The following is an 18,051-nucleotide window of genomic DNA, read 5'->3' as shown; positions in this document are numbered from 1 at the left end:
ATAAACTAATCATAGATAATCCATTATTAAATTAAATCTTTTTTTTAGCGAAAAAATAAATTTTATGAAAATTAATTTCCAGTCACCATTTTATTTATATTTCTGTATAGATTGAATCGGAAATATGTATTTCTAAAACATTTTTTTTAAAAATATAATATTTTATTCTTGAAATGTTAATGCAATATTTTCTTTTATGAAACTAAATTAAATCAGTTTTTATTTCATATATTTGAGTTATATATTGAGTATATATATACATATATATAAATATACATATACTTACATCTATTCTTTTTAAAATTTAATATCAAAAAAATTAATATAAATTCAATCTATTTTACTATTTTTTTCTTATAAAATTTAAAAAATTTTGCTGATTTAACATTACTTTCAATTTTCAGATATATATATCTGAAATTATAATTAATATTATAAAATATTGAGCTTATTAAAAAAAAATATCATTTTAAAAATTTAATTGAAATTAAAATTTAATTAGAAATTTTTGAAAGTTATGAAAAAATAAATTAGAAAATTAATAAATTAATTTCATTTATTTCTAATATATTGAATAGATTGTATTTTTTTTTTAAATTGATGTAACTTTTATATTTGAATTATTATTTGAAATCGAAGAAAAAATAGAAAACAAAAAATTGTCATTGTCATTAAAGTTATTGATTGTTATTGATTTATCTATTATTAATTATTGTTATTATTAATTAAATTTACGTAGACTTCGAATTTTTTAATTATTAAATTATTAATTTTGTGAATTTCAATATAAATCAAATTCTATGCACATAAGTTAAATTTTTCAAAAGTGAAATATTAATTAAAATTATTTCTAAGATATAAATATGGCAATATAATATTTAATAAAATTGAATTTTTAGAAAATTCAAATGTTTTTTATATTCAGTTTAAAGAAAATATTATTTTTGAACAGAACGTTTTATGAAATTCTGATGTCTATGAAGGAAGACTTGAATAATAATTATTCTGCTATTGAAAATAAACGAATAATAACGGATAAATTCATATTATCTTCTCGTATTTCAAATTTCTTAATCAGTTATTTCGCGATTACATTTTTCCTATATTCAGGAGTTGCTTTAATAATACTTGACGAAGATCAAAGGAAGTTTTTAGTTAGAATGGAATTTCCATTTATAGTCACAATTTCTCCACGTTATGAAATTATTCTGATTACACAATTTATATTTGAATCATTTATAGTTTATGGTGCAGCTACATCAATAGCATTAATTGCAGCATTAGTAAGTAATTTTTTTTAATCATGTATGAAGAAGTTATTAGTATAACAAAATTTAATATTGTATTTAATTATTTAAATATTAATTAATTATTTATTTCAAATAATTAATTATTTATGTATTTAAATATGGAATTTTTAAGAATTTTAAAAACTATTCCTTTTCTAATTTAAATTTCATGATATATTACATTGTATGTCAAAACATTCAATACTAATTTTAATTTTAAAACATTTTATAATTAGATGATAATAAGATCTTTTATTGTTTTTTTTTAAAAATACTATTATAACTTTTTAAAACAATATTTAAACACGCTTATTTTTCATTTTTCTTTTTAATTTGAAAAAACATCTTTTAAGATTTTTGATACACTTAAATAATAAATTAAAAAAATAAATTAATTCCAGTTATAACATATCAATCAAATATTTTTAATTTTTTTTTAAATTAACTAATATTTATATTACAATTTCTGGATTTAAGCTATTTATGAAAATAATTAAAAATGAAATTAGAAATATACAAATTACATATAAAACAAATATAAAACTCTTTAAACTTTTTAAAAATTAAAAAATTTAAAAAAATATTTGTAATTTCACTATCAATAAGAAATTAATATAATTAATATTTAGATATTACTTAATTTATATATTAATATAAAGATATGAGACAAATAAATATGAACAAATACAAATAATTATGTAATAAAACATTATTACATTTAATATCTTACTTAATACTTACTTAAGTTTGCTGTTTTTATAAATAAAACTTCAAGAATAGTATATTGATGATTTATTAGTATATATACATAATAAAAATTTTATTTACTTTTCCTATATTAAAAAATCCTTTATAAAAATACTTTGATATGATATATTTATATTTTATACTTTATTTCATTTTTAATTATCAAATATCTGTTAATAAATTTTGATAGACACGATTTGATATTAAATAAAAAAAACATTGAATATAAAAACATAAAAAATAAATATAATAAGAATTATTATACAAAAGGAATTAAGATATTTATATACATATGTATATGTAAATTATTTATAGTTAGTTAAAAATTTTAAATGGATAAATAATTTATATATATATATATATATAAATATACTTATAAAATATAATATTTTTAATACTTAAATATTTTTCATTTGGAAAATTTGCTTTTTTAGATATTATATGTTGGTAGTCAAATTGATTTATTTTGTCAAAACTTAATTTTTCATAGTTATAAGAAAAGAGAATCTCAAGATATAATAAAGGATATTATTGTAAGACATCAAAAAATTATACAACTTTCAAAAAATATCGAAACAATCTTTACTTATATATTCCTATGTCAATTTGTATCAAATATGTTGGTAATTTGCTTTATAAGTTTTGTTCTGATAATCGTGAGTATTCAATAAATTATTATATATTTAATAGATAATTATAATATAGAAAATATAATAATATAGATAATAGATAATATAATAAAATAGAAATAGTGAAATTGATTCATTTTTTATAACAGTCATTTACTTTTTCATTTACTTATAACAGTCTTTGCATACGGAACAAACAATTGTATTAATAATGAAATGTTTTCCCTATTACATTGCTGTTAATTGCGAAGCATTTATTTTGTGTTATACCGGAGAATACATTACTTCTAAGGTGAAAAAAAAAAAAAAAAATATAAATATATAAAATAAAATAATAAAAAATGTAATATTTTACTGATATCTTTTTTTTAGAGTGAAAATATTAATAAAGCTATATATAATTTTCTTTGGTACGACTTAAAATCTCGAGATGTTCGTATTATACTAATGATAATCTTACGATCACAGAAACAATTAACGCTTACAGCGGGAAAATTTATCTGTCTTTCTCTAGAGGCATTTGCTAACGTAAGAGAATTAAATTTATTATCGAATAAATAAATATAAATTAAAAGTATTCTATTTTTTATCATTTTTATATATATGTTTTTAATTTATTTCGTATAATTTTTCATTTTTTGATTTTTATATAATTACAATAAATATAAATTTTTAGATGTTAAAAGCTTCTGCTTCATATGTATCTGTTCTATATGCAAGATACTGAATTTTTGAGAAATAATTTTAATATGTTGCGAATTTTTCATTAAAATATGGATAATTTTGATGAATATGTAGTAAAATGTATTAAATTTAATTATTTGTAGTTATAGTATATTATATATTGTTATAGTATATTATATTATAGTATATATTGTAGTATAAGATAAATTAGAAAATTTGAATGCAATAATGTAATATTATATTATTTTTTAATCCTCCAATTTTAGTGATTTGAAAACTAATGGAATGGTTAATAAAAAAAATAAAATAGTATACATATATTGAATGTTAATATATTCACAAGATATTTTTGGAGGTTATATTCTAGATATTAAAAAAAACTTAAAAATTAATATATAAAAATATTGTTTTATTTATTTATCATAAAAAGGATTTATTAAATGAAGCGAAGCTGAAATAATAGTTAAATTTAATAAAAATAAGTTCATTTTATTTTTGTTTTGTTTTTTATTTAATGCAAATTATTATATAATTTAATGCAAATTTCAACGTAAATTTCATTATTATTACTTGTAATATAATAAGTAATTGTAACTATAATATAATAAGTAAACATTAACCAACATTTTGTTATATTAACTTTTATATTTAAAGATATCCCACAAATATGTTATATTAAAATAGTACTTCAAAATGAAACAATAAAATATAAATACTTATTAATAAAAAATCTGAATTCTGAATATTTTTAAAAGTGTTATAAAGTGTAAAAAATATAGATAAATTTTTATAAAGTTTCAAATTTATAAAATATAATAAAAATATATTATCAATTATAATCATATTATTATATATTATATTCTATAAAACACAAAATTATTTACATCTTTGTTAATAATACAATTTTAATTATTTAATATTATAATACCAAATAATATACAGATATGGTTAATATATTCATAGAACCATTTTGAAAGATTGATATCAAAGATCAAAAGAAATTATAAGCTAAATATAAAAATTAAATAGCAAAATATTGGTTGAGGCTTATATATTAATTAATTATATATATTTAATTGAAATTCGTATTAGATAAAGCAAAGCAATTTTATTTTATATCAAACTTCATGTTATTTTTCCACAATTAAAATCTTATATTTGTGCAAATTTTTCAAAAAATGTGCAAATTTTTTTTCATTTATGCTTATTTATTTATTTAAATCAATTTTATTATCTACATTATGATCAATTCTTATTTATTTAATTTTATTATTTTATATTAATTCATTACACATTTATTATTTTTATAAATATAAATTTTTGTAAATTTTTTATAAATATAAAAAAAATATATTATTGTTATATAATGTAATTTTTTAAATATAAACAAATATCTTAAATCAAAATTTTCAATATTTTTTTATTAAAAATTTTTTTATTAAAAATTCATAATATATATTTTTATCTAATATTTATAAAATAATAATTTTTATATTTCAAATTGATTTATATTTTGAATATAACTAAAATGATTTTAAAAACTATTCTAAAAAATATAATAATTAAATATCAAAAATAATTAAAATTAATAAAAAAAGAAGTTTCTCAAGTTACAATTATAATTATATATTTTACATTATATGTTTAAAAAAAATCTGTCTCAATCTAGATAAATCTTGTTTTGATTGATTTTTAATGTTATTATTAATAATTAATATACAGCTTTATAATGTTAATGTATATAATGTTTTAGCCTTTTCAGAAAAAATAGCCTTAATAACAATAGTATAAATATAATGTAATTTTGATTAATTTTCATTAATCATTTTCATTATTTATTTATCTTCATTTTTGAAAATCATTTTTATTACATAAAAGATAAAGACAAATATAATAAATAATTATATTTTATAGATATATTTAAAAATAATTATATTAAAAATTGTTTAAACGTTACTTTTATGAAATAGTATTTATTGGATAAAATATATAAAAACAAATTTGATTTATTTAAAATCGTGACTATAGTGATACTATTCAAGAAACTATTTAAGAAAAATTTTGATGTTAAAATTGATATATATATATAAATCGATATATTAAGATATTAATATAAGGAATATTAATAAATCTACGTTAAAGTTAAATCCGAAATTCTTAGGAATTTTTGAGTAATGAGATATTACAATCCAATTTGATTTCAAAAAAAAAATTTTCGATTTGACATTTTTAGATTTTCACATACTTTTAATCAATGTGATTATAGTTATCATAATTATTAAATTCGTAACTTATTCTTTTAATGAAAATTAAAAATTTTATTAATAACTTCAAAAAAAATAATATGTGTTAAACAATAATAATTATGTATACTTGATATTTGGCCAGATTTTTCGTATCCAATGTTGAAAAATATTATGTGAATCATAATAATGTTATAATAATATTAATGTTTCTAATATTTTAATATTGGTATCGTATTATTCATATTAAATCAAATTTAATTGAATTATTAGATGGATTAAGCATTATATTATCGAATTCACTTGTTTTTCTTAAATTGATTGTTATTTGGTTTCATAAACAATAATTAATAAGACATGTATATATATGTATATTATTTAATATAATTTCTTTTTATTAATGTAGGTACTGTACTGACCAATGTGGATTTTCACTTCTTCTATCAAATATCAAAATTTTTTTTTAAGTAATAAATAAATGTATCATTTTACATTATGTTAATATAATAAAAAAATAAAAATCAATATTGGTTACTATTGAATAATTTTCCTTATCACAATATCGAAATTAAATTAAAATTAGAAAAACTTTTAATCAAAATTTTCTATAAATGAATTGAAGCAATAGAAAACAACGTAAATGTAATATATATATAATAAAAAATTAAAAATAATAAAAAAAAGTTTCTTGAATGGAAAAAGATGTGGATTTTAATGAAAAAAGTTATATATATAGCTTTATATTAATATAAAGCTATGATTAGATAATAAAATTTGAGATATTATGATTTTTTTATTTTATAATATTATTTTTAATTAATTTCTTTTTTTTAACTATAAAAACGCATATTATTTTTAAAAAATATAATATGATTTTTTGTTTTTTTTTTTCAAAATTAAGAATATAATTATATTATATAAGAATATATAATTCTTCTTTATATTATAAGCAATTGAAATTCGTATTAGATGAAGTAAAATAAGAATATGAGAGACAGAATATGTATGATATATATATGATATATTATATATAAATAAATATATATGAGATAGAATTATAATGAAAACAGAATAGTTTCATTCTATTTTCATCTTATTTTGTATAGTGCCAATTTCAATTATTGCTTGTAATATAATAAATATAATATAATATATATATAATAAATAAATCTTAACTAATATTTGTATACCAATATTTGTATTTGTTTTGTATTCTAAAATCGATTATTTAAAGATGTTTCACGAATATAATTCGAATTAATATTCTATAAAATTAAAATTTCTTTAAATCATAATTTTGTGACAAAAATTTTAAACTTATAAAAAAGAAAAAAAATGTTATAAAACAATGATATTAGATATTAAAAGATTTATTTAAATCTTTTAAAATTTCAAATTTTTATATTTTTACTAAAATAAAAAAAAAAAGATTTTTTTAATTTTGATGTTTTAGTTGATAATTATAAAATATTGATCAAATACTGATAATGATAATTAAAAAATATAAATTAAATATATTTATTTTCATTTTTATTAGTAACTATAATTTTAATCTACAATATTTTTAAACAAAAAAACTTTGATGAATTTATAAAACTCACAAAATATAAAATTTTTAAAATTAGTTATCGCTAATATTATTAAAAATATTAAAAATTGCAAAAAAGAGGAATTATATAATAAATCTGTAAAGTTGATAAATGCTGAAAATCCTGAAAATCCACAACTTTCAAATGATAAATATATGTATGCTAAAAATGAATAGACACTTATTATGCTTACATGATTTATAGATTTATAGATGTTTATATATAATATAATTTAATTTAAGATATTAATTTAAAATATTATTTTGAAACAGAATGTTTCATGAAATTATGATAACCATGTTTGATATTTGAAGATTGAAATAATGAATTATACTTGAAATTATACTTGAAAATAAATATTGAAAATAAACGAATAATGACAGATAAAGCTATGTTATCTTCCCGCATTTCGAATTTTTTTAATTGATTATTACGCGAGTTTTTTTGGCAAAATAAATAGTGCCATATATATAACTGCTTTAGAAAAATTAGGAAGATCAAGTTATATCGAATTCTAAAGAAAGAAATTTTTTAATCAAAATGAAATTCCCATTTGAAGTTATAATTTCTCCATTTTATAAAATTTATATGGAAGTTTTTTTTGGAAGTATTTATCAATATAAAATTGTTTATTATAAATTTTATTAAATATTATTGATTATTTTTTATTTACATGTTTATAATCTGTTTCAAGTATGCTTTTATTTTTCATGTAATTAAGATAAATTAAAATTTTTAGATGTTAAAAGCTTTTGCTTCGTATATCTGTTTTATATGCAATGACATGAATTTTTAAAAAATTCTGTTAGAAGCTATGAATATGGAATATGGACAATAATAATAATAATAAATTTAATGAAAATAATATGATAAAAATTATTACATTTAATTTATTTATAGATATGTGCAAAGAGAAAGACTTGGATATTAGTAAAGTTTAATCTTCCTTGTTTCAATATTCTAATTTTTCATTAGAAAAATACAAGATGTTTATAAAAGCAGACGACATCTTTGAAAAATTGATTTTAGACATCAAAATAAATATAAAACTTAATATGTAAGAATATCGACAATTTTTCAAACGAATGATTTAATTTTATTAGATTATATAGAATGATCCAATAATTTTATTCACCTTGAACATTTTCATTATTTGTAGCAATATGAAAAAATTTTATATACAATTTTGTTTAAGGAAAGATATATAAATATTTTTTATGTAAATGGACGCATTTCAATATCATCTACATTTTTTTGATTATAATACTGCAATTTTTTTATGAAATTGAATAGCCGGCTTTGAGACCAATTCAAGAAGCTATTATTAAGATCAAATCTATTTATAAAATGATTTTTTTTATTTTAGAGGAGATATTCGAAATATTAATATTTGTGACGATGTAAGTTATTTTGAATTATTGAATTTTACTATCTCTATACATATTTTACTATTTCTAAGTTTATTCTAGCACATATTAATTTGTTAAATCATTAAATAATCAATAAACAATATTGTTAGATATAACATGATGTAGCACATTTTTTTATTTAATACCATTAGATTTCTTTCTGAGGAAAAATCTCAAAAACATTGTTTATTAAAAAATATAAATTACATAGAAAAACATGAAAAAGCGAATTGCAACATCTTTTGGAATAAAGATAATAAAACATGCTTATGATTCAAAAATAATTCAAAAATTCAATAATTCAAAATAGTTAATATTTCTAAAATCATTTTATAGAGATTTAAAGAAAATCATTTTATTAAAGTCTTTGAATTGGTTGATCAAAGCCAGTTAATTTCGTTTTATTTTCATCCATTTATAATTATTAATAACTAAAAAACAAAATAAAAAATGCAATTCTTATTCTTGATTTTTATCTTATTTCATTTTAAAAGAATCAAATCATCTTTTTTTTAATATCTGCAATTGTACAGTTTTTATGTATGTACAGTTTTATAAAATGAAAAAATACAAGTTTGCAGACAAAAAAGATTAACTGTCTTGTCCGTTCGGAAAATGACTATATATTAACTTGAATGCTTCATGTTCATTAGATGATATTGGGAAAAATTGCACATGCATGATTATTCTTGGCGAGTAGAGCTTCATAAAAAAAAAAATCTTTATGATTATTTCAAAATTTTATAATTTCTAATATCCAATCATATCCAATAATTGGATAGTTATAAAATTTATTTATTATTTAAATTTTTTTCTTTTTTTTCTTTTAAATTTTTTTCTTTTAATTCTTTTTCTTTTAATTTCATTGTATCTACAATTTATAAAGTATCATTTTTTGATTTTTTATTGATTTATATAATTAATAAAAAAAATAATTTAATAATAATGATAACAGATTTATATTTGGATTTTCTTGTTAATTAAAGGAATTGTTTCATTTATAATTAATGTATATTATATCGATTTGTAATCATGAAATTGAAAATATTTAATTTTTTAATATATATTCTTCAAATAAAGAATGATCTTAAGTTTTTTAATTTAATTTTAATGAGATTCACAAAACTAATTCTTTTTATTAATGTTAAGGATGAATGAAAAAAAAAAGATTAATAAGACTTATATATAGTTTAAGGCAAATTTATACATTTTCATTTTGGATACTTTCTCATCTTTTCATTGCGGATGATTGATATGATATTGATATAATATGATAATATATATTGATTTGATATAATAAATATTAAAGATAAAAGCTGGAATATTTATACTTATGTAATAATTAAATTTAATAATAATAATATATTAATTCATTAATTTCAGCTAATGAAATATGAATGTTAGAATCGAGTTAAGGCGAATTTAGATTTTTCATTTTGAATATAAAAAATGTGTACAAAACTGTTAAACAGTTGTTTATTCGTTATTTCGAAGTTTAAATCTGTCATTATTACTTTATTATGAATGAATTTATCTTATTCATCAAAAGTAAAAACTGATTTTACTTTGTTCATTAATTACTTTGAATATTTATTTTGGATCTAAGTAAAATCAAATGAAATCAAATGAAAACAATTTTTGTATTTTTCGCTATGAATGAATAATCTAGAATGTATATCCAAAGTGAAAAGTCTAAATTTGTTTTTATAATGGAGAAAAAGATGATCAGATTTAATTTAAATAATTAAATAATTTATATCTGCATAAAAAAATTTTTAATAGATTGTTGATTAATTTTTATTAATTTAATTGACATAACATTTAAATAAATAAATATTTAAAATTTGCATGTGCATATGCGTGTGAAATGAAAATTTTTATAGAAACAATTATAATTAAAAAATTATAACTAGAAAATTCTCTAAAAAATATTGTTGCTCTATACATATTTTTAAAATTCTTAATTTTAAAGACCTAAGAATATTTTCTTCGATGAAAGTTTAATTCTAAATTTTAATTAAATTGAAAAAAAAAAATTTCGCTTATAATAATAAAGTTAATAATTATATAAAGTAAATAATAAAAATAATTTTTATAAATCTTTACATTTTATTTTTTTATTTATAAATATTTAAAAAATTAATATGAAATAATTTATCTTTTATAAATCTTCAATATATTTAAATAATAATAGAATATGAATTCATTTTAATGTAATGAATAATTTTAACATAAATAAAATTTATTAAAAAAGTAAGAGTTATATTTTACAATGAAATAAATGTATTGAATCACAATGAGAAATATATTTATAATTTTATTTCTTTTTTTCAAGAAAATAAGTATATGTTTGTCTTTACTTCTATCTGTCTTCACTAGGAAATCTATTTGCATTTTTAATATAAATAGTTCGTAATAATGTTTGGAGAAATCAATGTAAAGGAAACTCTCCTGTATTCTTTGCATTTTTTTTGTTCATTCAGTAATCGCTGATATTAGTAGTACATTGAGTATTAGTTTCTTTATAATAGAGGTAATTACGTTCGATCAATAAACATTTGTAAAGATTATTTTAGTTATACGTGCTTTAAAAGTTTTATCTTTATCTTCAGTATGCTAGTTTTCAGTATGCAGTGATCACTTGACTGTGATTTGTCACAATATTCTGAAGGATATTTTGATATATATCGGTAACTATATATATTTTTTCTAGTATTAAAAACTTTGTATTAAATATTCTAGTTAATTAAATATTTTTTATTCATTGTATTTGTATTTTTTATTCATTATATTTATTCTTTGTTATTCATATTTTTATTCATGTATGATACAACTTAGCAATAATATAATTTTTTAAATAAAATTTAATTTTCTTTTTTTAAATATTTACATTTATTTTTAAATATATATATTAAATTTTTTAATAAAAAAAATTTAATATAATAAACAAATTCATAATATAGATAATATTTATATTCTAACCAAATATTAATGGCAAATAAAAAATTATTTTTTATTTTGAATATATTTTTAAAGGAATATATTTTTTTTGCTTCATAGAATAATGTTACAAGAAAATTTAAAAAAATTTATTAATATAATAACAAAATTATTATTATTATTTCAATTCTATTTATTTATTTTAATTAATCAAGATAAAAATGCTAATTATTTATTTTATAATTTTTATTTAAAAAGGAAAATGAATTCATTATTTATTATTTGCAAGAGTTTCAAATTTAAAAATCGTTGTATATTTTCATTTCTATTAATAGCAGTAATAGTAATTTTAATAAAATAGATAGACAAACAAAATTATAATAAATTTCTATATATTTTAATTTATGCAATAAAATATTGATTCTCATGTATTATTAGTAAAAATATTTAGATTATTTACACTTATTAATTAAAATTTAATAATTTATAAAATTTTCATGATTTTTCGAATCATTTAGAAGATTCTACGTTTTTTCGATTATTATTATATTTTTATTATTATGTGATATTTAAATTATATAATAATTGTCATTTTTGTACTTTGTTATTTTATTACTAAACTAATAATTCAAATTCATAATATAGATAATATTTATATTCTAAAGAAATATTAATGGCAATAAAGAGTATTATTAATCGTCCAGTTGAAATAAGTCTTCGTTTAATTGGTGCCTGGCCAAATTCTTCATATCAAATTTTAAAATATATCATGTGGACAATTGTGATGTCAATATTTTTGATATTTCAATACTCATATTGCATCATCCATATTAAAACAGCCACTTTAATAGATATATTGGATTGCTTAAGCATTACTTGTTCAAATACTCTTCTCTTTTTGAAATTTATTATCATTTGGCTCCACAAACGGTAAGATACATTTTAATTAATTATTTAATCTTTTTATTATTAAATAATTTTGAAAGTTTCTGATTTTGAACTATTTAAATTTAGGAAATGTAAATTTACTAAAATTGAACATTCTTTTTTTTTTAAATAATTTCCATAATATTAAATAAATATATTTGTCAATGTGTTATAAAAATTACATTATATATTCATTCTGCATAAAATGTCTCATTAATTGTCATTAAACTTGTCACATAATTTATAATTAATTCTATAGAAATTTTTTAATTAAAAAATTATTTGATTTTAAGAAGCAAAACATAACTTAAAATCTCTTTTAAAATAGAAAAATATGTATTTATTTTAAATATTAGTAATTAATTGATTTTGGAAACAATTCTATTATATTATTAATTATATTATTAGTCCTAATTATAATACCATTATTATTTATTTCAATTGTTATCTATAAATCATATAGAAATATTAAAATTTTTTCCTTTTTTCTGTTTATTAAAAAATAATATTTATGAATCATTTTTAAAAAATTCCATTATACAAATCAAAATAAATACAAAAATTGATATATTTAAAATAAAATTATTCATTGAGATTTATTTATTAAATTATATTTATTAATTATATATTCCATAAAAATAATAATAAAAATAAAAATAATATAAATTATAATATAAATTTATAAATTATATAAATTTAAAATTTATAAATAATATAAATTTTATATAAATCCATAAAAATAAATAAATATATATTTATTAATTAAGAGAAAATAAGATGACATTGTAAATCGAACACTTATTTTATTGCAAACTTTAATTGTTTATAATTTAATAAATAAACCTTAATTGACATTTGATATAAATTTTTATATCAATCTCCAGAAACAATCCATAAAAATGTGCCACGAATATTTTTTAATATTAATTTTTAAATACATATTATAAACATACAAATATTTTAATTTAAAATTGTTTCGTACTATTTCTTATATATTAAGTTTTTATCAGAGATAAAATAAATAAAATGGTAATTATTAAGTCATTAATTATTAAAAAATTTATTTTGGAAAATCCATAAAAATTTGATTTTAATGTACATTTGTTCTTTAAATCTATTTTATGTGAGAAAATTAGCAAAAAAAAAAAAAAAAAAGAAATCAATAAGATATAATTTCAATATTCAGTTGATGCAATTTTTGTGTAATATATGTAAAATCTAATATTATGTATTATTGTGCAAAAAAGTATAGCTTTATTTAAAGATTAATAATTCTTTTCTTAAAAATTATCTCAAAAAGTTATGTGAATTAAGTTTTATTTTAGAAATTAGATTTAAAATCGTAGAAAGTTATAGAATGACCTAATAATAAATCTATATTAATTCCTAAATTTATATAATTTATTTTATTTATTTTGCTTAGTAAGTTTTGCTTAGTATCAAATTTTCAATATATAATAAAAATATTTTCTATTTATAATACTTATAATCTTTTAACATCATGTTTATTATCATAAGTATATATATAATAATAATAATTTTGTTTAATCATATTAATATCACATTAAATAATATAAAAATATAAAAAAATATTTATTGACAAAAATTAAAAAACAAATTAATCATCTATAAATTTCTTTATATTTTTCTGATATGAATAATTTGGAATTAAAAATAATACAGAGAAACAATAAACGATGTGTTTATTAATAAACGAAATTTTTTTTAATTTTTATAATGTTTCAGTAAAATATTAGATGATTTTTGATTTCATGATTGTAATTTATTAATCAAACACAAAATTCTTAAATAAATTTGCATGATTTTTTGTATTAATTTCATATTATAAAAAAAATGATATTTTAATTGATATTTAATATAGTTTTACAAATATTTAATTGGATTTAAATCTAAGAACTGACTTATCCAATTAATTATATCCACATATTTTTATATATTATATTCAGGAAGGAAGCATTTTTATTTAGAAGAATATTTTGAAGTATTATTGAATAATCACTCTGTTGACATTTTTTTATTAGGCAATGATAGATAAAAAGCAATATATGATATGAATATATGATTTTGCAAGATATTATACAAGTTTTTTTTTTAATTTTAAAATCAAAAGTTATTGATTTCAAAAAATATAAAGAAATTAGTTTATTTTTTGTCAATAAATGTATATATTTTGAATAATGTATTTATATATATTATATATATATTATATATATATTATATATATATTATATATAAATAAATAATTCAAGTTTATAATTCAATTCCATAGATAAATGTTTATAATTATATACGCATATGCGTATACGAAAACTATATGACTAGGGATATTATTTTACACAGAGTTCTTTTTGAAAGTTTGATCATAATTGCCGAAGACTGGGATAATTGTAAATTTGAATGGAATATGGAAATAATGACGCAGAAAGCTATTTTATCCTATCGCATTGCAAAGCTTATGCTTATAATATTTATATGCAGTATTTTTATGTATGCAGTGTCTACGTTTTTTGGTCCTGATATTGGAGCATCACATTCTGATCAGAAAAAATTTTTATTAAAAATGGAATTTCCTTTCGAAGCAACAGTTTCACCACTATATGAGATTATTATAACGATACAACTTGTTATGCAATTTATGTTTGCCACAATGGCTGGAATGTTTATGACAATCATTGCAACTTTTGTAAGTATTATGAATTTTTTCAACATTAGAAAATAATCATACAATTTTAATTTTTTTATTTCATCCAAAAAAAAAATGATATCCAAAAATAATAAGACAAAAATGGAATAATATTTATTTGTAAATGCACTAAATCCAAGTTAAACACAATATGTTCATTTTAAGTATAAATTTATTTTATATGCCATTATTTTTGTATCAGAAAAATAAAAAAGTGTTTTAAAAGTTGTATGATATTGAATATGATTATGTGATGATAAATATTGATCTTGAAACGTTGAATTGTTCTTGAAAATTATATTTAAATTTTTAAATGAAACCTTATTATTTTTTATTACATATTCTTATGGCCAATATTAAAATATTTTCAAAATACTATTTATGCATATATTTTAATTTTAAGTTTATTAAATTAATTTTGAAGTTAAATGTCGCCGTACCAATATTATTTTTATCGAATTGGACATGGACGTAATATTAGTCATTGAAATCAGATTTTTTATCATGATTTCTTTCTTAGGAGTACTTAGGAGTACGTAGAATAAATAGTTTTTTATATTCTGCTTCAAAATACAATGGTAATATATTAAAAAATAACTAGTGTATATGGAAAAATAATATCTGAAATTTTAAAAAAAATGAAAAATAATTTCACATATTACAGAGATGTTATTTCAATAATGGAAGAATTCGTTAAAAGATATAGATCTTTTTTTTTTCTTATTTTTTTTCTCTCATATACACAAAACTTTAGAATTATTATTAGAATTATTAGAATTTTTTTAGAATTATTATTTAAATTTTAAGATCGAAATTAATTTTTTTTAACAGATACAGATGTATAAAATCATACTATAATAGTTATTTATTTTTCATACATTTTGTATAAAATTTTTATAAAATTACATTATATAAAATTTATATAAAATTTGCGAGCAGTGTACATTGATAAATATTAATATTATACTAGCGGCACATAGAAATTAAAATTCAAACTTTCAAAACTTTAAGTTAATAATTCAACAATAATTTAAGAAAAATACATGCGTAAATAATATATTTTAATAACTTCACAATATAAAGAATATATGTTCAAGGATATATAGTAAAAAATAAAACGGTTTCACTTAAAATTTAAATATGACTTTCATAGAATTATCAAAGTTATCTCAACATCAAACATGTATCATCATAATATATCAATATATTTGTTTGAAATATTTTCTCATATTTTTAATATTTACAATAATAATGGCAAATATATATACATAAAACAGATATAGAATTCTATTTTCATAGTTTTTTAATCGTTATAAAGAGAAAAATTCTCTCCACAAGTTTATTTATAAAATTTTATTGTAAAACGAATTGAAATAAATTGATTCATATATATCATGAATTGAATTTGTGAAATTCAAAATGAATTTTTTTTGTTCTTTATATTATTTCTTAATATAAAAAGATCAGAAAAAAATTAATTTAAAAAATGCGAAAAAATATTGTATAACAATCTAAATTCATTTAAAAAGTTTTATCTTTTAAAATGAATTTAGACTGTTATACAATATTTTGTTTTGAGGTTATAATAATTCAAATATTGACAATTTAATTTTGAGGATATGTGTATTACATTATAATACATTATTATAACAATACATTGTTATAATATTGTTATAAATTTATAACAAATTTGAAACTATATTTTATTATTTTTAGGTACTTCATGTAGCTAGTCAACTAGACATAATTTGTGATGGATTATCAGAGATTTTAGACGAACATAAGGAACAAGAATTACGTATAAGAATTATAAAAAAGCTTATAGTAAAACATCAAAGAACTTTAAATTTATCTGAAAATATCGAAAATATATTCACATTTATCTCTTTATCACAGTTTTTTTTTAATATTTTAGTGATCTGTTTTGTGAATTTTATCCTTGTAACCGTAAGTAAACTTAATAATCATTACATTACATATCAAATATTCTTAAAATTTATATTTATTTATTTTATATCATATATTTAATAGTAATTAATAATTTAATATATATAATGTATTCAATTTTTAACATTTTAGTCAATAGGAACTGAACAAGAATCTACAGTAATATCAAAATGTTTTCCTTACTACATAGCTCTTAATTTTGAAGCACTTATACTTTGTTATACGGGTGAATATCTTAGTTCAAAAGTAAGACATTTATAAATATTAATGATGATAAAAACTTTTCAATGCTTTGTATGATATTTGTATGATAACTTTGTCCATTTATTATTTTTTGGAATTTTATTTTTTTTTTTACAGAGTGAGAATATAAGTTGGATTGCGTATAATTCTAATTGGTATGAATTAAGTATTTATGAAATTCGTGTTCTTTTATTATTAATAATGCGTTCTCAAAAACCTCTGACTCTTACAATTGGGAAATATATGAAACTTTCTTTAGAAACATTTGCTAATGTAAGAATTTCGTTTTTTTTTAAAGAAATTAAAGCAAATTATCATTACTAAAATTTAAAGATAAAAAATTTTTATTTTTTGTAATAAATACGAATATTTTTTTAAAAATAATTTTTAGATAATCATTTATTATTTTTTATGATATATTTATTTTTATAGAATATATTTTATTTTATAGATGTTGAAAATTTCTGCTTCATATGCTTCGGTATTATATGCATTGGAATAAAACATGATAAAAAGATTTACAAAATTCAAAAACTCAAAATTAGTTAATGTCCGAAATATTCTTCGGTTAGATATTTTCAATATCAATATAATCAAATCGAATTTTTAAATCGATAAATAGATACAAAATAAACAAATATAAACAACAAATATAAACTAAATTTGATGAAATATTGTTAAATATTAAAAAAAAATTTAC

The 18,051-nt window shown here is 16.7% G+C and overlaps 2 protein-coding genes across 6 annotated transcripts in view; both read left to right on the top strand.

Moving 5' to 3' along the window:
• LOC102675028 (odorant receptor 85b-like) overlaps positions 1-3,486 on the top strand; it is a 5,785-nt gene extending 2,299 nt beyond the window's left edge. For both annotated transcript variants that reach the window (XM_031514520.1, XM_006624351.2), the window contains 5 exons: positions 953-1,283; positions 2,471-2,692; positions 2,844-2,957; positions 3,038-3,193; positions 3,342-3,486. In XM_031514520.1, the coding sequence (XP_031370380.1) occupies positions 953-1,283; positions 2,471-2,692; positions 2,844-2,957; positions 3,038-3,193; positions 3,342-3,392 (874 nt within the window). In that variant the 3' untranslated portion in view covers positions 3,393-3,486. The remainder of the gene's footprint in view (positions 1-952; positions 1,284-2,470; positions 2,693-2,843; positions 2,958-3,037; positions 3,194-3,341) is intronic.
• Positions 3,487-11,028: 7,542 nt separating this feature from the next.
• On the top strand, positions 11,029-17,992 carry LOC116186626 (putative odorant receptor 92a). Of its 4 annotated transcripts, XM_031514522.1 has the most exons (7): positions 11,037-11,280; positions 12,176-12,460; positions 14,819-15,161; positions 16,878-17,108; positions 17,241-17,354; positions 17,469-17,624; positions 17,803-17,992. In XM_031514522.1, exons 2-7 carry the CDS (start codon positions 12,204-12,206, stop codon positions 17,851-17,853), a joined length of 1,152 nt encoding a protein of 383 aa, XP_031370382.1. In that variant the 5' UTR covers positions 11,037-11,280; positions 12,176-12,203; the 3' UTR covers positions 17,854-17,992. The 4 variants fall into 4 exon arrangements, with proteins under 4 accessions (XP_031370383.1, XP_031370382.1, XP_031370385.1 ...); XM_031514523.1 differs by lacking the exon at positions 17,803-17,992 and having other exon boundaries at positions 11,029-11,280; positions 17,241-17,334; positions 17,469-17,588; XM_031514525.1 differs by lacking the exon at positions 11,037-11,280 and having other exon boundaries at positions 12,325-12,460; positions 14,974-15,161.
• The last annotated feature ends 59 nt before the right edge of the window (positions 17,993-18,051 follow it).

Source organism: Apis dorsata, unplaced genomic scaffold (assembly GCF_000469605.1).
Source record: "Apis dorsata unplaced genomic scaffold, Apis dorsata 1.3 scaffold_1047, whole genome shotgun sequence".
Taxonomy (NCBI): Eukaryota; Metazoa; Arthropoda; class Insecta; order Hymenoptera; family Apidae; genus Apis; species Apis dorsata.
The sequence above is the reverse complement of the archived record's forward strand: the minus strand, read 5'-3'. Positions and strand labels throughout refer to the sequence as shown.

Excerpts from the sequence above, each read along its gene's own strand:
- LOC116186626 (XM_031514522.1), top strand. The coding sequence starts at position 12,204 with ATGGCAATAAAGAGTATTATTAATCGTCCAGTTGAAATAAGTCTTCGT. Across the intron at positions 15,162-16,877 it reads TGACAATCATTGCAACTTTT|GTACTTCATGTAGCTAGTCA; the intron begins GTAAGTATTATG and ends TATTATTTTTAG. Across the intron at positions 17,355-17,468 it reads GTGAATATCTTAGTTCAAAA|AGTGAGAATATAAGTTGGAT; the intron begins GTAAGACATTTA and ends TTTTTTTTACAG.